Source organism: Colletotrichum karsti (assembly GCF_011947395.1).
Source record: "Colletotrichum karsti strain CkLH20 chromosome Unknown Scaffold29, whole genome shotgun sequence".
Classification (NCBI taxonomy): Eukaryota; Fungi; Ascomycota; class Sordariomycetes; order Glomerellales; family Glomerellaceae; genus Colletotrichum; species Colletotrichum karsti.
In genome coordinates, this window is record NW_024065929.1 from 534462 (window position 1) to 555176 (window position 20715).

General features: G+C 50.7%; 6 protein-coding genes across 6 annotated transcripts; 2 read left to right on the forward strand and 4 right to left on the reverse strand.

The window, feature by feature from the left end:
- Nucleotides 1-767: 767 nt before the first annotated feature.
- On the reverse strand, nt 768-1778 carry CkaCkLH20_08674 (dienelactone hydrolase; the record flags this gene model as incomplete). Its single annotated transcript, XM_038891389.1, has 4 exons — nt 768-970; nt 1041-1390; nt 1469-1580; nt 1640-1778. The coding sequence occupies 4 exons, from the start codon at nt 1776-1778 to the stop codon at nt 768-770; spliced, it is 804 nt and encodes a 267-aa protein (XP_038743401.1).
- Nucleotides 1779-3143: 1365 nt separating this feature from the next.
- On the reverse strand, nt 3144-4795 carry CkaCkLH20_08675 (monocarboxylate permease-like protein; the record flags this gene model as incomplete). The annotated part of the gene is made up of 2 exons (XM_038891390.1): nt 3144-4097; nt 4151-4795. 2 exons carry the CDS (start codon nt 4793-4795, stop codon nt 3144-3146), a joined length of 1599 nt encoding a protein of 532 aa, XP_038743402.1.
- A 1858-nt stretch (nt 4796-6653) lies between these two features.
- On the forward strand, nt 6654-8300 carry CkaCkLH20_08676 (sister chromatid cohesion protein; the record flags this gene model as incomplete). Its single annotated transcript, XM_038891391.1, has 1 exon — nt 6654-8300. One exon carries the CDS (start codon nt 6654-6656, stop codon nt 8298-8300), a length of 1647 nt encoding a protein of 548 aa, XP_038743403.1.
- A 132-nt stretch (nt 8301-8432) lies between these two features.
- On the reverse strand, nt 8433-10343 carry CkaCkLH20_08677 (uncharacterized protein; the record flags this gene model as incomplete). The annotated part of the gene is made up of 8 exons (XM_038891392.1): nt 8433-8947; nt 9010-9077; nt 9131-9504; nt 9561-9628; nt 9681-9717; nt 9776-9960; nt 10020-10158; nt 10212-10343. The coding sequence occupies 8 exons, from the start codon at nt 10341-10343 to the stop codon at nt 8433-8435; spliced, it is 1518 nt and encodes a 505-aa protein (XP_038743404.1).
- A 1745-nt stretch (nt 10344-12088) lies between these two features.
- CkaCkLH20_08678 (high-affinity methionine permease) lies at nt 12089-14392 on the reverse strand (the record flags this gene model as incomplete). Its single annotated transcript, XM_038891393.1, has 9 exons — nt 12089-12392; nt 12451-12703; nt 12762-13073; nt 13132-13225; nt 13284-13546; nt 13601-13696; nt 13755-13926; nt 14008-14075; nt 14140-14392. The coding sequence occupies 9 exons, from the start codon at nt 14390-14392 to the stop codon at nt 12089-12091; spliced, it is 1815 nt and encodes a 604-aa protein (XP_038743405.1).
- A 3571-nt stretch (nt 14393-17963) lies between these two features.
- CkaCkLH20_08679 (uncharacterized protein) lies at nt 17964-19052 on the forward strand (the record flags this gene model as incomplete). Its single annotated transcript, XM_038891394.1, has 3 exons — nt 17964-18356; nt 18443-18506; nt 18565-19052. The coding sequence occupies 3 exons, from the start codon at nt 17964-17966 to the stop codon at nt 19050-19052; spliced, it is 945 nt and encodes a 314-aa protein (XP_038743406.1).
- Between the last annotated feature and the right edge of the window lie 1663 nt (nt 19053-20715).

Sequence of the window (20715 nt, forward strand, 5' to 3'; positions counted from 1 at the left end):
GTGAAACAAACCGGGTCCAGCTCTGAAGCCCCCCGAAAGCGAAAGCGAGGCAGTGGGGTGAAAGTTAAAATGACCTGAGCTGCTGTGAACAATGACTGGTAAGGCTGATTTGATAATGTCTCCCTGCTCCTCTTCTTCGGATGCCACGAGCTTCAAGCTTTGCCAAGTTATCTGTTAACACGGCACGCGACCCAAGAGTCGATCCCGGCGTTGGAAGAGACAAGGTCGACCAAGACTTCCGATGCCCCACGAAGGGTCTAGACAGGCCTTTGAAGGGACGACCGACGGCAACTTATCCAATATCTCGAAGGCCAGATTTTACTTCTTACATCGCAGATGGCATCTGCATGTCGAGTCTTCCGGCATTCGCTCCGGCAGCCGGCACGCGGTTACCGATCTGTTCTCCTTGGCCGAGCGTCCTGAGCTGTGTTGACGACAAATACTGAAACCAAACGAGATAGTGTGGCCTACTCGTTCCGACCCGACGTCTGTTCTCTACGTCAGGTTTCATCAGTACTATTATAGGTAGAAGTTGTGACGAGTTCATGTCAAAGTTCACCAACGCATGCGCTAACCGTTGTAGGTGTCCATGGCTCGTACATCGCGAACGGTCTATGGCCAATTTCTGATACAAAACATCATTCGAAGTCTTTGATCAGCAGAACGAGACATGCGGGCACATCGATCGAGATCACCACCATACATCAAACGAACACGCTGTAGTACGAGCAACTCGATTTTCGACATCATTTATGTACAGTGACGCTCTAAGCCCAGGTGTCGAAGAAGCGAACGGCTTGGAAGAAGGCCTCCTCTTTGCCATACTTCTGCTTCGGGTCGGAGACGTTCGCCCGGACACCGAATCCATGCGAGGTACCACCGTACAACGCAACCGAGAACGGCTGACCGGTCTGGGAAAGAAGCGCCTCGATCTCGGCGCGACGAGCGGGAGACATCATGTTGTCGGTTTCTACACACTCTAGCGGTTAGCAAACACGAGCTGCTGGAGACATCTGATGGCGGTGGGAGATTGAACGTACCGGCAGCAGCAACACTGGCGGGACCCGTGATGGCCTTGATCTCGTCATCGGTCAACAAGCTGGGGTGCGCAGCAAAAGCGACATCTGCGCCCTTGCCCTCCGAAAGCTCGCGGAAGGCGTAGCGGCCGCCGAAGCAGTATCCAGTGACTGCGACCTTGTCGACGCCGATCTCTTCACGCAGGTACTTGACGGCGTTGGCGATGATCGGGTCAGTCACGTTGGGGCCGTGTTGGGCGAGGAATTGAGTGGTGTTGAAACCGGGGATGTTGATGTCGTTGGGCGCAGGGTTTCCGCCGAAGAGGTCGGGCGCAACGGATGGGTATCCGGCTCTCGCGAAGCTGTCGGTCAGACTGGGAATTGCGTTAGCATCGCTGCGCTGAGAGGTCGAGTACCACCACATGGCAGATCACGGAGTTGCAGATACTCACAGCGTGTTCTGGACGAGCTGGACGCCGAAGACGTCCGTGAGGTAGAGAACACCCGTGGTGGTCTTGTTACCCCGCGCGCTCCATTTCTTGGGCTTGGAGACGTAGATATCGACTGCGTGGGAATAGCTTCAGCGCACGGTCATCGGGAGCTTCGCGAAGGGCAACACTCACGTCCGTTGTAGGAGACCGTCTCGCCGACCGGGTTGCCGGTGTGGGCAATCGCGGAAACATCGGCGACGGGGCAGTTTTTAGCGGCGGAAACCAGGGACGCGAGACCCAGGACGGCCGTTGCGATTGTCTTGGTGAGCATCTTGAAGTGTGTTTGCTGATGAAGATACCTGCAGTCCGGAGCTTGAGCGTTTAGACGGGGATGAGACCGGACGATTCCAGTCCAGGAACGGTCGACAATAACCTTGGGATCTTTAAAGTTTTAAGCTTCCTCCGGGGTAATGTTTACTCTCTGATTACAAATTTTGACTACGGATGATCGGAACTATTAATGACAGTAAAGCCGGACGGAGATACCGGGGAGGGCACTGAGAGGGGGCAAGATGGTCGAGTCGTTACTCATGGTCCTCTCCAAAATCACACATCTTCAGTAAGCATCCAAGCCCCCTAGCCAAGACCCTTGGAGACGTCATCCAATCCAGCGACATTCCATGAAAACAGCCGTGATCGGTGAGATGCCGGGCGGGGGTAAGGTTCCAGTCCAGGCCCAAGTTGGAGGCCAAGACCTGCGCTTCCGAAAATTGCGCCAATCAGTGTGGCTGGTGCCCTGATTTGACGTTGCTTTGTTTGCTGGTTTAGATGCTACGCCGATAAACTCGAGTCCGTGATGATCCTTGGATTTCCAGGGCTGCTCTGCAGGACGGGAAATGAGGATCGTTTGGGACGAATTGGCCGTTGAGTGAGGGGACCGCGTGGGGCAATTGCGACTTATCAATTGGTGTTTCGCTGCCGATTCGGCGAGAACTTGCCGGTCTTGGACATCTCACTCTCAGTGGTTACCCATGTCGTTTGCATCATCACCTTCTACGACTTCATGACATGTTGATTGCCACAATTGTCTTCCGGCCCCAATTCTGATCGTTGAACTCCGATTGGAATAACGCGTCTCATTTATCTTCATGACAACGTACTTATATCTTCATCTTTCTCATCCCATCTCATAACAATGGGGGAGGGGGCATTCCCACGCTGATTACCAATGAAGGTATGATGTACACCATGAGCGCGATGAGGAATACCTTGACGGTAAACTCATTTAATCCTTTCAAGACGTCAAACCAAGAACGAAAACCTACACAACTTTCACTTTGACTGAACGCACGGACAAGAACACTCATGCACCTCAAGCAACATGTCTCGGATGAGATACCTCCGTCCATAAGCAATAATCGAGTAAGTCTTAATGAGAGAATCTGATTTCAGACAATAAGAGGAGGTTTGATCCAGTTCAAGCGTGAAAAGGGGGTGGCCGGCAGCACTGGCGGTGAGCTTTTCCTGATATTTGCAAAGTGTACAAAACCGGGTAGGTGAAAGCAATCATAACTGTGGGAAGAAAACTAATAATTATAGCTATAAACTACATGTATCTAAATGTCATCTTGAATATCTATACAATGCAAATGTTACGGCTCTTGGTGATCTATGAGGTCATGTACAGGTTGGCGTCTCATATGCGCCCAAAGACACCCTCCTTGGTGAAAAACTTGGCAAACAAGGTGAAGACCACACCCGTCATACACATCACGCCGCCAAAGATGGAGATCTGGAGGAACCCGCCGAACCTATTCAACAGGGCACCGCTAACGGGCGGTCCGATGAGCACAGCCACGGAAGCGAAGGCGACACCCATGCCCATGTAAGTGCCGATTTCCTTTGGCGACTTCGGACATAGAGTAAACACCACCGATCCTCCAGAGATGATGGCTCCGGATGTCAGTCCGTAACATGCGGAGAACACAATAATCCCCGCGTTTGTGGTTGCCTTGGTCCATGAAAAAATCGAAATTGCCGTGAACATTCCGGCGAAGAAGAGGATGTTGATGCGGCCAAATTTGTCGCCAAGAATGCCCGGGACAATTCGTCCCGGTACAGATGCTCCGTTGATGATGGCCACAAGATATGACGCGAGCGCCGAATCCATACCATGGGCAATGCCGAAAGTCGGTAGGTAGAAGAGCGGGATGAACATGCCGATGAACATGAAGGCGACTCCGGCAATGAGTAAGCAGTAGAGGGGGTCCCGGAATGCTGACCAGAGGAAGAACTTGGTCTTTCGAGAGGGGAGACGAGCTCTAACTGCAAAAGAGGCAAAGAGGAGTAGCGGGATCATGGTGAAGCCGCAGACGCGGACAGCCCAGCCAAATCCAATTCGGTCCAGGAGTTCTGACAACACGATGGGAAAGATGACCGCGCCGATGGATGAGCCAGCAATTGCAATGCCCATGGCTGCTCCTCTCTTCTTGAAGAAGTACTGAGGTGTGGCGGCCATTGCGGGAAACATGATCAGGCCGTTCGAGAGACCGCTGAGAACGCCCTGAGCCAACATGAACTGCCAATACCGGTTGCAGAGACTGGTCATCATGATTGAAAACACATAGATGATAGCTGCAGGACGAATGACCTGGATAACTTGTTAGTATCTCATATGTTCCCTGCGATGGGATCCGAACTTACCCATGCGCCATACCGGTCAAAGACTGGGCCTCCAATGGCTCCTGAGGCAAAGACCAAGAACGCTTGGATAGATCCGATCCAGGAGATATCGTCAGGCGTATAATCTGCAAGCTGGTGTTGCATGTAATAAGCTTGGAATACTCCAAAGGAGTTCGTGTAGCCCAACGAGCAGAACAGAATGGCTGCTGTACCAATAGCCACCAGCCAGGCACGCAGACCTCCTTCGGGAAAGTCATCCTCATCAGACTGGGACACTCGCTCCTGCTTTTCCTGATTCACCTGCTTCTCCTGGTTCACCTGCTTCTCCTGAGTGGGAGTCGAGTTGTTGTTGGCTGCTTCCGCTCGAGATTGCCGACGTGCTTCTCTTCGAGCTTCGCTAAGCTGCTCCCGGAGAGTCGGCTCAGCGGTTGTTGGTCTCGAAGCAGTTGCTGGCCTCGACTCCTCCCCAGTTGGTGGAGTCGCGAATGCTTCATGTTCGGATGCCGATGGTGTCGACGGAGCCGAGTCCGTCAGAGGCGTGTCTTCTGTCGAAGTAGGCTCCTCCTCCGAGGTGGGACCATCTTCTGTTGTGATAGCATCATCAGTTGTCGTCTCCGGGTGCTCCTCCCGCTCCAAGTCATGCACGACTTGATATTTGGCTTCCATCTTTCCCTCCTGTTGTGGCGATTGTCTGCCCAAGTCTGAGGAGCGACTGCCGGAATGATAGATTAAGAACTGTCTCATGGTGTTTCTGAAAGCGCGTCATCGAACTATTCAACGGTTGCCGACCTGCCGACCTGCAGACCTGCACCTTTTTCTTATGTCGTCGTTTTCGCATCGCTATGTTCATCTCGGGGCTCCGATGTCGACTGCATCTACAGAATCTCGAGTTCCGTAGCTTCACAGCTCATTAAAGAACGTGCCAGTCCGAGCCACTGAAGCTATCGCCGGTACAGCTACTCGGTTGCGGACACGGCACGGTCGAAAGCGGACGTGCGTATGCGGGTGAACGGAGATCGGTGATAGAGCAGGTCTGAGCATATGCAGCCCAGGCCGAGTGGTACCTGAAATGAGCTTCAGGTCTGCACCCAGCAGCTTCTGCGAATTCGGGGTTCTTTACTACATCCAGCATGGCATTCAGGTTGCATGATGGCTGTTGAAGAAGCGCCAGATTGGGCGTCCAAAATACACTTTCTAGGAACTGTCATCTGAATATCTGGCGGGTGTTGATCGGGAAAGAATGAAGCGAGATGTTGGAAACTTCACCTGATAGTTATCCTATTGATAGTCGAAGGCTGACGTTGACGTCCGCCCGGATTCCCGTTTTCTTTGCCCGGTTTGCTGCAAGCCAACGTCCGACGCAAGTCATACCGTTGATCCCGACCGTTGTCAAGACTTAGACCCTCGGCCGTAAGCAGCCACCTTATGGGTCTCTCAAGCCTTTGCAAGGCACTCCGGCCTCGGTTCCTTCTTCTCGCTGGATGTTGAAGATCGCTGAGCAGATGCCTCGGTGATCCTGTCGGACCCCATCATCCCTCTTCGGTGCCGTCTCTAGCCCGGTCAAACCGAGATCCATAACAGTTATTCAAGAGTCTAGAAAACGGCACATTGCCCGGAAAAGCGACAGAGAAACGCGTCAGAATGCTGCCGCTTTTTTGGTCAGATGCGGAGGATGTAAGCCATGGCGCCTGTCAGGTTCATTTATTAATTAGTGCTAAAGGCGAATGATATTTGTGTGCCTTTCTTTAGACATGTACCTAGCGAACTCACCCTTGATGGAATTCCTAGCGTCCCTTGTTTGCGTTCTTAGACCCTTGGGCACCTGTTCGCATGGCCTACTTAGCCACGCCTAGTCTGCCCTAGAGTACGCATCGACCTTGCAAAAGCTTGGTATGGCTTCGAGAACAAGCTTGAGCGTTTTCTTATGATGGCCGCGGGTGGCGACTACCAGAGGTCTGACGTCTGCCGCTCCGGGCTTGGCCTATTGTCTGAGCATTGGCAGTCCAGGGTTGAAGCTCACTGAATGACGCGTTCGGGTGAGATTTAAACAAAACGACCGTTGATGCCATACAATTCGAAAATATCATGGCTAAACTCGTCAGCATCGAGGGACTCAACAGGCTATGCGTACAACTTGCTGTAGTTGTTCAAGATGAGGTCGAACATTCCAACAGAATACGTGCAGGTTATGGGGTGTTGTTAGTGACTGTTTGAGTCAGTTAGCGATTACTCGCAGATTGCCGTGAACAGGTAACAGAACTTCACAGCTTAGCTCATTTCCCCACAGGTGTCTCCAACACTGAGTTTATTACGACATGACCTCCTCTTCATCAGATTTCATTCCTCAGTGATAGTAAACGACCCATGATACGGCCGCCTGTATACCTTTCAACTGCAGTTGTCTATTCCACTTGCCGGTCTATGGGAAGCGCTATGTGTCGCACTTATGGCCGATCATGACTTGCTACTGCCGGCCGATCCGGCGGGCTCGTCGTCGCAATTCACCCGCAATGATTTGCAACTCATGTCGCAATCTTCGCCAGAATCGCCCCTGAGAGTGGTTGCGCTCGTGGACTACGACTCGTTCTACGCGCAGTATGAATCAGTGAGGCTCGGCCTTCCTCAAACCAAGCCCCTCGCAGTCCGCCAATGGAATGCCATTATCGCACTCAACTACGCGGCCAAACAACGCGGGCTTAAGAGAACAATCTCTGTTGATGAAGCCCGTCGGATCTGCCCAGATGTGGTTCTTCAACATGTTCCGACTTGGAGGGAGGGAGACCATTGCTGGAGGTATAGAGCCGATGTTCTGGACCATCTCAAGACGGACAAAGCCTCTCTAGATCCATACCGTCAAGTCTCTCGGAAGACGATACAGCTTGTCAAAAGGCTTTTGCCTGTTAAACCTGCCCCGACCATCGAAAGGGCTGGCGTAGATGAGTTCTATCTCGATCTCTCGGCCCAGGTTCACAGCATTCTCACGGAACGGTTTCCTGCTTTGAAGACGTCAGGCAAAAGCCTGGGTGAGCGCCTGCCGTTACCTCCGGCCGGCACATTGGTGAACTGGGATGTTGATAAGGTGATGAACCCTTCAACACTTGATGATACTAGCGATATCCTTGATTGGGACGATGTGGCTCTGAACATTGCAGCCGAAGTTGTTCGCAATGTCCGCCACGAGATCAGGAAGCAACTGCAACTCACGACATCTGCCGGGATCAGTACCAATAAGATGGTCGCCAAGGCAGCTTCTCGCATGAACAAACCAGCCGGGCAAACTGTCGTTCGACTAAAGTCCATTCCGTCGATAATGCCGACCCTCAAAGCAACCTCGCTTTCAGGCCTGGGAAGACAACTTGGTCAGAGAGTTGTCAAGACATTTGGCTCTGATAACATTCGAGATCTTCTTCAGGTTTCACTGGCGGACATGAAATCACAGCTTGGGGCCGAAGATGGCGATTGGGTGTTCAAGGCCATCAGAGGCATCGAGCATGGTCCGGTTAGGCCTCGGAGCGAAGTCCAGTCGCTACTAGCTGCGAAGACTTTCGTACCCAAGGCTGAAGGCTTGCAGCAGGCCAGCAAATGGCTTCGGATTTTTGCGGCCGATCTCGAGTCTCGCCTGCACGATCTCGATCTTGATTCTGAGATACCTCGTCGCCCTCGAACTATTGCAGTCCATCACCACATTAATGGACGCTTCGGCCCAACCCGGTCGAAGCAGGCGCCCATACCAGGAAAAGTTGAGATCAATCAGGAAACCATCTTCAACATGTTGTACGGACTTCTTAAAGATCTCACAGAACATGGGGAGTCTTGGCCTTGCTTGGGTATTTCTGTCAGCATGTCGAATCTTGAATCTGGGCTGCCTACAGTGGACACACCACGCATAACCTCCTTCTTTTCTACCAACAGCTCATCTTCTCCCCGTAAGCGGAACAGGCAGCAAGAGGAGTTGGAGGATGCAGAACCCGTTACGAAGCGGCAGGCCGTAGCATCACCCGATATCGACACCATAAGTAGACCCACGGAAGATGTTATGGATAGCGGTAAGGATGGGGGTTATCTTTGCCCGAAGTGTGGCGAAGTGGTGCAGGCTGATGATTTTCTCGAACACCTGGACTGGCATGTCGCGATGGAGATTCAGGATCAAGACAGAAACACCTCTCGATGACATCAAATAGTAGAACGAGTTCCACGAGCTATGTGTAGCATCTCTGACGGGTTTGATGAACAATTCTGTTGTTATGATAAGAGAAAGTTGAAGCAAAATAACAGAAAGGGGTATCTAAGTACAAGTTTCTATCTACATCCAGGTCTTCGTGTTTACTACGCTTCGCAGATCCATCTCGTAGTCTGCGTCGGCCTGCCTTCGAACGCTCCTGACACTGCTTGGTGTCATAGGCGTCATTGGGGTTCTGGGTGTCCTAGGAGTTCTCGGCGTCCTGGGGCTCATCAAACTACCGCTCCCTCTCCAAGGCGGCTGGTACGTGAGCGGCTGTAGCGGTGGTGGTGGTAATGGCTTCATGCGCGGGTCATCCTGATTCGAAATATGAATGATGACCATGTCCATGTCTGGCGACATCGGCTCTGGTGTGGTTGGGTTGGGTGAAATGGACTGGGGCACGAGACCCTTGTCTCTAAATGACATGTGGCTGCTCCCTCTGTCGTGTGTCTCTTTTATTTCGATTGTCGGTCCACGCATGGTGGTGAGAAGTCCCGGGATCTTCTTGAAAAGGGGGCGCAGTGCGGGAAGACTGCCGCACATCAATGCAATAGATATTTCGGTGACACTCCATGTCACAACATCGACATTGTCCCCTGTTTCAAATTATTAGAACATACCTTGACATGTGGATGGGAGGACTGGACTCTCGACTTACAAGTGGTGTCGAAGGATTCGGCAAACAGCACAAGCCACCTCAGGCGGACTATCGAAGTAATGCACGCACTACATAATGTCAGTCTGGGGGTCTTTGCAGGTCAGATAGACTCAGAACTTACAATGATCCCAAGCTGAACATGAAGCAAACAGCAAGCTTCTTCTTTAGCCCGAGCTGCAGCTTGCTGAGTTGTTGTATGGGCATTGCAAGGATGACGATATCCTCGACAATGCTGAGAATGGCACTAGCCATGGCGACGGCGTTGACGTTCACGCACTTCCTCTCGAGGGTCCTGTCCCAAATGGCGGCTATCGGTGCACACTCAAACATGATGACGAAAAGAAAGACCAATCCATGGCCCGCGAGAAGGACAAAAACCAGCTTGTTCAAAAGTTGAAACTTGTGGCTGGGGAAAACGCGCGCGTACAGCGCAACGATTGACACTTTGGCCAATATAAGAACGGTAACGTAAAGCATTTGAACGGCGTAGTAAAGCTGTGGAGCGAGTGAGTCTAAGATGATATTGCACGACTGAAGTGTGAGGAACTTACCTGCAAGATACGCTGAGCATTCGCGGGGTTGACGTTCCAGTAATGGAGGCCGAACCCAAGTTTGGCACCTTTTTACGTCAGTAACACAGACAGAGACTTGATCTTTCAACTCATACTTACTTGCAATTACACAACCCATTGTTGCAGCGAGTATAATCTGTGGCCGATGTCAGCACTCCCTGGCTGGGTCTGAGACGCAAATTGGGGAGGCGTACTGCTGTGACAAGTGTGGTCCAGTCGTCGAGTTCCAGTCGACCTGCAATTGTCACGCGTGACAAGAGTCTCAAGGCAACAATCGGAAACGTTATGACAGCTAGGACTGCGACGACCAGCTTGATTTCGAGGTCGCGGGAGGCATGAGGATAGGGCCGGCACAAGTCGTCGGTCATGTAGGAGAGCTCTGCGGAAAGGACGTCAGTCACACGGTATTTCAAGAGTGTAAACTAATGTTGGACATACTGAGTTGATCTTGCCATTCACAAGACGTCTGGACGCATCCAGACATGCCCTCTAACAGAGTGACATTGGTGCAAATACAAGGAGCAATGTTGTCGAGAGCGCATCCTGAACCGAGGAACGAGTCTGTAACACACGAAACCTACAATAGAGTCAGCATTGGTTGATACATAAGTCTGCAAGATCAATACATACGGCGCATTGTGGAATCTGCGTGATGATATCCAACGGCGAAGGAGATGAGCCAGTGTTGGTAATACTCTGACAATTGATGATACCAGCTGCCAATGGCAGCAGGATGAGCGCCCGCCAAAGGAGGCTCTTCATGACAATTCGAAACAAAGAGTTCAGTAAAGCTGAATCATCAACCAGTGTCTATTACTTCAAGAACAGAATCCAGCCCGATGATGCGCCTCGGGGACCACGGAGCATGATTTCCTGATGCGGCCAGGCCGATGCTTTCTCCAGAAGAACCAAGACCGAGGGTTTGAAACCAACAGGATCTTGGTCTGCACATAAGTATGTCGGTAGACACCGTCGCATTCCAGCGGGCGCATCCGCCTTACACGACCCAAGATTCGAAGGATGCCTCGTGGATATCCGCAACTGTTGAACCATGTCTATTTCTGGTTTGGTCTTCATATGCATGAGCTCCACGAATCTGTCATCCATATCTTGGCAGAGAACCTATGAATACTGCAATATGCAGCCAGCTTGTCTGATATTGATTCGACCCACGTCGAGTTTCTTGAAGTTGGGTTACAGTTTTCTCCAAAGACGGCAAAACGCTGTGAACCTGTCGCCTCAATTCGGCATGAGCGATTACACCGGTCGGCGGGGTGAGCCCGAGTATGAATCATGAACCCTGGACTCGGCTGAATGATCCATTGGTTCGTCCGATGTCCGCTGGGTCGGGGTTTCACATTGACATGTCGGTTGGTGAGCCCGTGCAACCTCTCCGGCCGTCTGTCTGGGTCTTTAAGAGGGATCACGCTGCTTGATTAATATCTAGAAACTCAATTCTGTGGTGATATATCCACCCGTCGTCTATCAATCATCCACCGGGTACATGCAGCTTTCTGCCATTTCATGCAGAACTGACAAGTATCCCCGCCCGTTATCGCGTCACCACAAACCACGTGTGAGGCGCGTGTGATGAGTCCGCCCGCCCGCCCGCGCGGTAAGCCACGCCCGGACTTCTCAAAGAACCGTGTGCTAAGCCGGATGATGGCCGTCGAGTCCGAGACAGGCATCGTGGCCCTCACGCGGGTCAGGATGGCTGGGCTATGGAGACGTTGATTGCATGGAGGATAAGATCGACGTATTTGAAGAGTACAAGCCGGTCATATGATACCAGAAAGAATATGACATGTCAAAGATGGTTTAGATAACAACGTGAACTCACGTTTCGAAAACGCGAAGTGCTCGCAGGAACCAAGCAGGAGTTCGCGTTGCGCTAACGCCATAGCCGCGCATTCTGACGAGGGCATTCCCTGACTCAAGCGCACAACCTAGCCGTGCCAGCCGGTGAAGCAACGTGCCAAGTCCGTCAAACCAGGTCTCCATGGCCTGGAACTCTGTAAGGCTCTCGATGCTGCGAATAACCAAGCTGTTCAAATAACCTTCTTCCCGGGTACTCCGTTGACGGACGGGATCACCCTTCCCATGTGCCTCGCGTCTGTGTGACGAACCAGCCTTAGCGCACCCTCCAGCTTGAAGCAATGTTATCCGATAGATTGCCTATCAGAGAAAAGCCGAGAAGCCAAAGAACCTCAACGGTCGCTCATCTATCGCGATGATTGCCTCACTTGTTCTATCCCGACTTAAGCTTAGTTTGCTCACAGTTGCATGCTTGGCAGGGCGACTCATGCTCATGCATCACTTCACGTGCGTCTTCCGCTCGGCAGCATGAGAAAAACCACCTTCTGATTTGATTTGTCTTCAGAACTCCACTATGTCTCAATCGGACTTCCAGTTCGTCGTGACTCGGAGAAGAGTTGACATGATAATCGCCGAGCCCTCCGTCGCAATTGTGCGAAGGAACATTGGAGTCTAACATGGAAGATTCCCACTTAAGCGTAGCTATTCTCTTTGACGGTGCTCGGAACTTGTTTTCCAGCATCTGAGCTGCTTCCTTCCGAGGAAGTTCGCAGACCCTTTTCTTGAACCCGAACCTCGCTGCCGGAGGCGCTGATCAAACGTCCGACTGCATCATGCGTGGCGTCCCACTCGGCGATTTGGTCATAAGGCACCTTCCGAAGTTGGTTACTCTGCGCGCCGTCTTCGAAGCTGATGAGCTCTTGACGAAGCTGGTAGTGCCTCCACTTTGGAATAAGGAAGGCCCAAAGACCGTAGTACGCCCCGCAAGCAAGAAGACTTCAATATCGTTAGCTTCTGTGGAGAGCAATGTTACTTGGGGGAGAGTTTTGCTCACATTCCGACACCCGTCACGGCGTAAGTGGCATACCAGAAACTGACATCACCAGCATATTGCCCACCCGCCGGAGGATACCAGGGCATGATCAGAAGATAGAGTTGAATGCAGATGTTGAAGATGATCACCACATGCCACGCCCTGAACTCAGGCTGGGGAAGGTTGAGTTTGCTTCGTCGCCAGCGGACAATGTAGATTCCCACAGCCATTGCCAAATTGAAGGCAGCTTGAGGGAAGATGGCAAGATCGTTCACTGATTACTGGTTAGTCATACGATAACCGTAATAACTCAGTGGGTTTGAGGTGCTTACCGAAGGTGAAGGCATCTCCAGCAGGAACCGCAAGAATCATCAGAGCAGTGAGGGACCAGATAACCGCATACGGCCCCAGAGGCGTCCCAAACGGTTTAGTAGAAACCCAGAACCTTGTCCATGGCAGTACTCCTTGGCGTCCACACTCTCTGATGCGTCTAGATAAGCCAATGATAACAGCAATCATGTTGCCGAAAGATGCCAAGGCGATCAGAAAGTTGAGACCGCGGACGGCTCCAGTGTTGCCAAACACCGCCGTGAAGAACAAACTGGCAACGGTGAGTCCAGAGTTTTCAAACTCTTCTCTCGGAACTGGAGCATCTGTTAAAATTGTGTTGCCTTCTCAAACGAGTTGTTCATGGAGGCTTACCAGCAGCGAAGAAGGCGACGTTGGCGAACATGTAAAGAATGTAGACGGTCGTCAATGCAGCAGTTGCGTAGATCTTGAGGGAACGGACGGGATTCTGCAAAGACCTCAAAGTCAGCAAGAGACAACTTCAAGTCGTTGACCAAATCACGTACCTTGACCTCGTTTGCCACGTTGAAGGCGTTGTTGTAACCACCGTACGAGAATATGATGCGGTACAACGCGGTAGTAAGCCCGTACGCAGTTGCTGATGAGCTACCAGACCATGCGTCTTTAAAGTTGGCAGTGGGATTCTCTACCTTGGTGTTGCCGCCCAACACCACGAATCCGGTGATAATGACGAAGAGCAAGGTGAAAATCTTGACTAGACCGACGCCATTGGAAAACCAGTAGGCATATTTGGTATTGAATACGAGAGCTACAGGCTGTCAGCATAAACTCCCACACGTCAACTGTGGACAACAAGACTTACTCAGGGTTGCTAGTGTGTAGCATGCTAAAGCAGTGCCTTTGATCTGCCAATCAGTGCCCGAATGTCCCGAGATGGCAATCAAGTAGTTCGCCATGACTATTGCACATGTCAGATATAGAGTCGCTCGCTGTATTGACCATTTGACTCATCTCACCCGTAGCATTGGCACTGCCGAATGAAAGAATAACACTCTGGACGGCGAATGTTGTTGGGAAGAGCCACATGGGACGAGGATAGGCTTGTTCGAGGAAGACGACTTCGGAACCGGATCGACTAGGAAAGTACGCAGTGAACTCGAGATAGACGGCTCCAGATGCCATGCATAACTGATATCATCAAACGTTAGTAACTTGTCGCTCACTTGATCAGGCTTTAGTCCCCGAGTATGATGCATGCAGATGACGTACCAGGTAACCCAAAGTCCAATAAACGAAACTGACCCCAACGGAGCCAGTTCCCACCAGGATAGAAGCAGCTTCGCCGTGTCAGCAATAGTTCACGCTGAACACGTATTCAAGAGATGCTCGCAAAAGACGTACGAGTTGAGTAGATTCCAGCACCAATCATCATCGTGATGTTCAGCAGGGTAATCGTGACCGGGCCGACGGAGTATCCCAACGGGGAATTGTTCTCGACGGGAGCTCCAGAAGCATCCTGATAGGTCGGCGGCGCATCATTGCCGCCTTTCTCGCCAACGTACTGCACGTTACCGTTGGAGATCTGCTCGATCTGACCGTTCGACGCGGGAGCGGTCGCCGCAGAGCGATTACCGAAGGGCTTTCGCCAACCCATTTGAATCGCCAAGTACCAAGACACGGGAGAGGCGGAACGCTAGCGGGTAAGGCTGAACCTGGCACGTAGTGATGCGGTGCTCTGGGCGTTTCGATCCGAAGTTGACGAGTAGTGTTGAGGTTTCGGTGCTAGGTCCGACCGCCTGACTGCATGCGACCAGCGTCCAAGGGGAAGGAGACAGACACGCGATGTCATGGATTATATACACAACGCAAGACTTTCCATCAAGATTTCTGTTTTTTCGGGATTTCCACCCGAAAGTGTTAGTATGATAAAAAGGTACCATCTTAGCTCAAAGGCAAGGGGCAATGAAGATGTTTAATCTGGAATTCCACTTGCGTCGGGATCCAACGATGAACTGTGTTTTGCCGTCAGTATTCACATCTCTTACGATCCAATGAGATTTTCAGTGACATAGATCTGCAAGAGTATTGTGGAAACTCACTTTTTGACATTTGGTTGGGGTGACATTTGTTTCCGGGCCGATGTCGATTTCAACATTGAAGGGGCAGATGATACAATCGGCGCTCATGTACCAAAGTAGGGGACCGACTGGCCGCGAGACAGGGTTTGGCGATGACAACAGACAACACCAACATGGCGAATATCCGCTTCCGCTTCCGCTCCCGAAGATGAACATCCGAAGTAGATGGTCACCGGCATTGTGCCTTTTGGTAGCGTTCATATTATTACCCTCCAGTCTCCATTAATCCAGTTGTAGTATCACATTACATGTATGGACGTGAAATCTGATCATCAAGAATGCATGCATGAGCAGGGCATTGTCGTAGCTTTCAACCCAAGATCATGGAGCAATTGCTTCTTTTAGAAGAGAATCAAGTTGATGCAGGAAGGCATTTCCGTGGATCAAATAGCCGCGTTCAAGATAGAATGCACCGCTGGTTCAAGTTCAATATTCGCCTAAGTCATCCTCGTCTTCAGGTTGCGGAAAGTGGATTTCAGCGGCCCGAACCATGGTTATTTCGGTAATATTAGTACGTAAAGACAGGCTTGAATGAATGACGCGATCCAAAGAGGCTCCATTACGGGGGCTAGGAATTGGGCCCGCGGTTGCGTGCTTGGAGCATATCAGGATCTTTCAGCCGACGAAACCTCACGGAGATACTCCGGACGAAATATAGCTCATACTTGAGCTCAGCACCTACACGTAACTTCGACTTCTACTCCTACGAAGGGTCGACCAAGGCTGGGAGCACGATGTGTGTTAGTAAAAGACGATTAGCCTGCGGATTGACTGTTTGAAGACATGGATGTTTAATGCTTTTATCTTACATCTCGGAAGGTCATTAAGGTTTTCTTGATTCACCTTAAAGGAACCATCGGTGTCTCACGACACTGTTCTATGGCTGGTTTCGAGACCCAGGCGGGTAAATTGAGTTGATCGCAGGAGCCCAAAATATGAATAGTTTGCACAGCTGATGAACTGAGACCAGAGCGTTGTTCGAATCGTCTCAAGTTTAAAAGATTTAAACTTATTCTCATTGAAATTCGGCATTACCAATGAGCTCTCGTGTCAGTCCATTCTGAAGTTCTCATGAACGTTACATGTAAGTAAGTAGACCAAATGAGAAATAAGACATTCAACTATAGGAGCGCTTGATAGCTCCAGTAACAAACAAAGAACGACATCTTAGTCTCCAGACAATTTGCAAAATTTCCAGCTTCTTATCCACAACGACCGGCGGATTCAAAATCAAACCCCAAACATCAGTCGAATCTCGACATCTCTTTCCCACCTAACAAAAAACGTCCAACCCCGTACTAGACAAACAACCTTCAGCGCCTCACACTGCTGGTATCAGTGTAAGTTGGGGCCGGATGATACTTCGCCAGACTGTAGGGATTGTGAGCATTCTTTTTGCCCAATGCGGGCGGCCCAGGCTTCCTGGTTTTGTCGTGGTAGGCCACGTCAAAAACAGTCCTGTCTCTGTTGTTGTAGAGGGCTCTAATTGGCCCAGGGGGGCCTTGGCCAACAAAATTACCGGCAGGACGAGACGCATCTCTCGGGCTCGGGGCTATCGGGAACTCGCTCCAAGGTGGCGTCGCAACCAAGGGTTGAGGCGGCTTATTGTAATACGGATTAGGGTATTTGCCAACCGATCTGTTTTCTACCGGCGCCTGCTGAACCTGGCGTCTCACGTCGGACGCTTGGAGATACTTGTAGTTCGGTTCATCGTCGGTCCCGCTTTGATACTGGTGTTTGGGCGGAAGGGAGTTAGTGATTGTATCTCGCGAAGCAACATAGACTGGAACTCCAAGCAGTGTAGGTTGCGTGCCCCTGATGCCCATATGGAGAGTGGCTCTTACGTAGGAACCGGTTCTTGTGAATTCTGGATGGTCCATGTCTTGTGGATCGCCCGCATAACCCTGGTGTGGACGGTCCGCTTGGAAAGTTTCGATTTTCGCGCCCCGAGTTCGTTGAGTCGGGGAAGCAGGTGATCGGGTCTCAGAGGCTGTAGATGAGCCTGTGCCGCGTCTGGAGAAGCGAGAAAAGATGCCCATAGTGAATGAATAAATGATAAGTGACAGTAGGTTCAAATTGTCGAAAAGGTGTAAGGCTCGAGGGATGGTGTCAAATGGAAGGAAGTTCTGTGTGAATGACTTTGAAGCTTACAACCACCAGGGTTTGAGTGAGCTACTGAAGGTTTTGAACGAAAGACGGCTAAGAATGAGCTGAGTCTAGTTGGAAGGCATGTTTGAGAGATTCCTAACATCTATTTATGCTCTTAATTTCTAACAGTCAAGTATGTATTTCTCTTCAACTCACGCTACGCCACTTGGCCGCAGTTTCACCAGTTTCTGCTCGGAAAAGGCCCCATTTGGCCGCGTGCCGCGAAAGGCCAGTCCAGACTGAAGTTGTCTTGAAACGATCCATAGACAGCCGCCAGATTTTAGGCGACCGATCCAACAGTTCCCAAGCGCCTGATCGTGAAGTAACCAAACGAGGGAAAATCCTATTTTCACAGACTTTGGCGCCGAGTTTCAGGAAGCTCTCGCAGTGGTCTAGTCATTCTGGAGTTCCAGATAACAGAACGGCCATCTCCCGAGCGCTTGCGCGTTAAATAGGCTTACCTTGGGAATATGGCATATGGTGAAGCATCCTTGACCCGGGGTGTCTGTCTGGTCACACCTAGCAGGGTTCATTACGGTTGGTTTTGCTGCATTTTAACCGCCTACCTCCCACTTGTTGGTTGGAAAGGTCAATCGATCGGTCTCCGAAGACAGCAACGCTCCGCCACAAAGGGTCACGTGGGTTAGCCAGGCGTGAGGCCGCCGTGGGCTGGCGCTTAAAACAATTGGGGTCAGCGCTTCGCTGCGAAGTAACATCTTATCACCATCATCTCATCATCCTGTCACATTAGCACATACTCTTTCAATCTTCAATACTTTCACGCGCAGTTTCCCCGCGCACACAAACGTCTTCTAATAACCTTTCAAAACAATCGACGTCCATCTTCACACTTCGGGCCCGGCTTTTCACAGTCTGAAGCGGCACTCTCATACGAGCAGGATGGCGGAGACCCTGACGGAACAGGAATCTATGTCAAAAATGGCCCAAGAAGCCTCATTCCAGTCCCAAGAAGATACTCCATCTCGAACACATGAGAATGGCTCTTCCCAGACCGAAAGTGGCCTCTTCAACTTGGAACAGATCAAAAGCAGACCAAAGTTTTCCGAACAAGACGTTTTCATCCTCAATACGCTCAGCTATGGCGTGTACTCGCCCAGCCGAGAAGCTGCAGAAGAGGTTGCATACTATCTTGACGGTTTCTGCCCTCCTCTCGAAGAACAAGAAGCTGCCAACAACTGGCTGTGGAATATCTGGGACATTCTTCTGGACGTTGCCCGAAGCCCAGATACGACGGCCGAAATACAAGAACGTCTCATAAGTATCCTGCAGGCTCTGCAGCGGTGCGCAAAGGGAGAGACAAAAGTCTATGGCGTGAGTACATTCGCTCAGTTAAACTCAACGCTGCGTGTGCAACGACGTCTTGTTTTGGTTATCATCCTCGGCTAACAACTCGCAAGAGTGAGGCCAGGGTTTGGAAAGACCTGCCTTACCTCTTTGAGTGTCTAGATCCGTGCTTTAATGGTACGTCAGTCTTGTCACTGTTTCGACCTCTAATGAAAGTATCTAACGTCGGGAATAGATGCCACTCTATACATAGATGAAGAAGGAAGACAGTTCACTCCAAAATCGGCGCAGAGGTGGTTGAATACGACCGCTTTTGCGGCGCGCATTATGGGCGCGGGCTTGGCAGCCAGCGCCTACGGAGAGGCGATGCGGGCCATTAGCCTGGCGCTCGAGGAGGAGGAGCAGAGTACGATTCCCGGAATCGCAGATTGCAGAATGCAGATCGCCTGTTTATGGATCACTCACGCGGCCAAGCCTCTCCTGACGTGGGCGCAAGAGAACGTCGGCTACATCGACAATGGGGCGCAATACATCGAAGCAGGTCCGTTGTACCGAGGACCTGAAACAATGTGCCTTCAACGATGGGGCTTCTGGATTGAACGATTCGAGGAACTCGGAAAGGAGGGGTCTGGTCTGAGTGCAGAGACGAGAGAAATTGCGCTCACAGCGGCAGAAGCAATGAGGACTATCGAAGTGCGCGCAGGAAGGACGTTGTCGGAATAGTAGACTCGGCTTACAATTGATCAGTCCAGTGACACCACGTATGGAAGAAAATTGGAAGAAGCCGTTAAGAGAGCCGTTTTGAATTACTATGAATTGGCTTATTCTCCGTTGAGTCTGCGCAAAGTTCAAACTCAGACATTTGATACTAGTCGAGAACTATTGTACTGAAATTAGATTGTAGCCACCGTAGAGACGGGTCGTTCTCATCTTGGATGAAGAATGGATTTTAAGGCACTCGGATTTGTTTCTTGGGGGTAAATATGAACGTTACTTTCATATATCCATGGGGCTTATAAACTCTCATTGTGTTGAGTGCTGGGTATTGCACTTATATCGCGTCATATGTGGAAAGTTATTCTCAAGGTGTTGCTTGATACGAGTTTTTTTTTTCGTAGCTCGCGATGTCCTCATTTCTTCTATGAACGTTACTTTTGATATCAAACCGGAAGTTATACAACATGACTTCATCCGCTTTATGTAATTCACTTTAATTCTTATCTAAATAAAAATAAACTTCAGAGTCTAAGGATAAATCTCACTTCCCAAACAGAGTCAGTAAGCAGGAAAGTGAGGCGTGAAGGAGGGCATTGAACCCACCCTCTGGGAGGATGACCCTCACACTAAAGAAAAGGACCTCTCAACTTCGAATTAACTAAGAGTTGCTACATTATCCAGCGTCCATAATACAGAGTGAGTGCACCCACCCCCAGTGAGGATTGATCATGCCCTGAGCAAAAGAACCTTCGTTATGAAGAGGTATTACCCAATAGGTCTAGATCTAGCAGACATCACTTGAATAAGGCTGGGTTATCAACTCATCAGAAATGAGGGACTTCAACAACGTGGGCCGCTCTTAGTGAGTGTGAATCTTGCTGTGATTGAGAAGAAACTCTACAACTAAGAGCTGCTATCTCATGCGTCTCTGGCTTATGGTAAACAAAGTGGCTGTCACTCAACAAGGGCGAGTGCACCCGCCTTTGTGATAATGGCACCCGCCTCAAATAGAATAAACCTGTTAGTGAAGCTAAGTACTGTTGGAAGCAACTAACATAAATGAGCGTGGGCACCCGTATGTCGTCTATGAGGATAACTCTCGCCTCAAAACCAATTCCCAACAGTCACTCGGAGATGTCATTACATGCGTACTTGTTAATGCACTTGTTAAATATGGCGAGCGCACCCGCCTTTGTGGCGATGGCTCTCGCCTTGAATGAAATCAGCACCCGCCCTCAGTGACCCAGACACCCTGGCCAACCTTATCTCTCAGCCAAACTCAACCTTTCTTCCAACTCTTACCATTACCACTTCTACTCCCTCTCCAATCCAATACAGCCTATTCAAGCTTGATATTTTGCAACAGCTTCAGCTTCCAAGATACTTGACTGACTCGAGGAAACCCGAAGCGTCAAGCTGTCTCGGCGGCGCGCAAACAGTCTCCGCATCAGCTCGCTAAGCTGGTTTCGGAGAACAGCCACCCCCGAACATCCGCCAGAACGGATCCTTGCCGCCGCCGCTGTGGGATTTCTGGAACCCTTCAGATCCAGCTTATTCATCCAGCTCACGCGGCACCTTACGGAGACAGGCAGCCGGAAGCAACGTCGACTTGGCCACAGCACGTACACCAGCCACGTCAGGTACATCACCGCCTAAACCAGCGACGTGG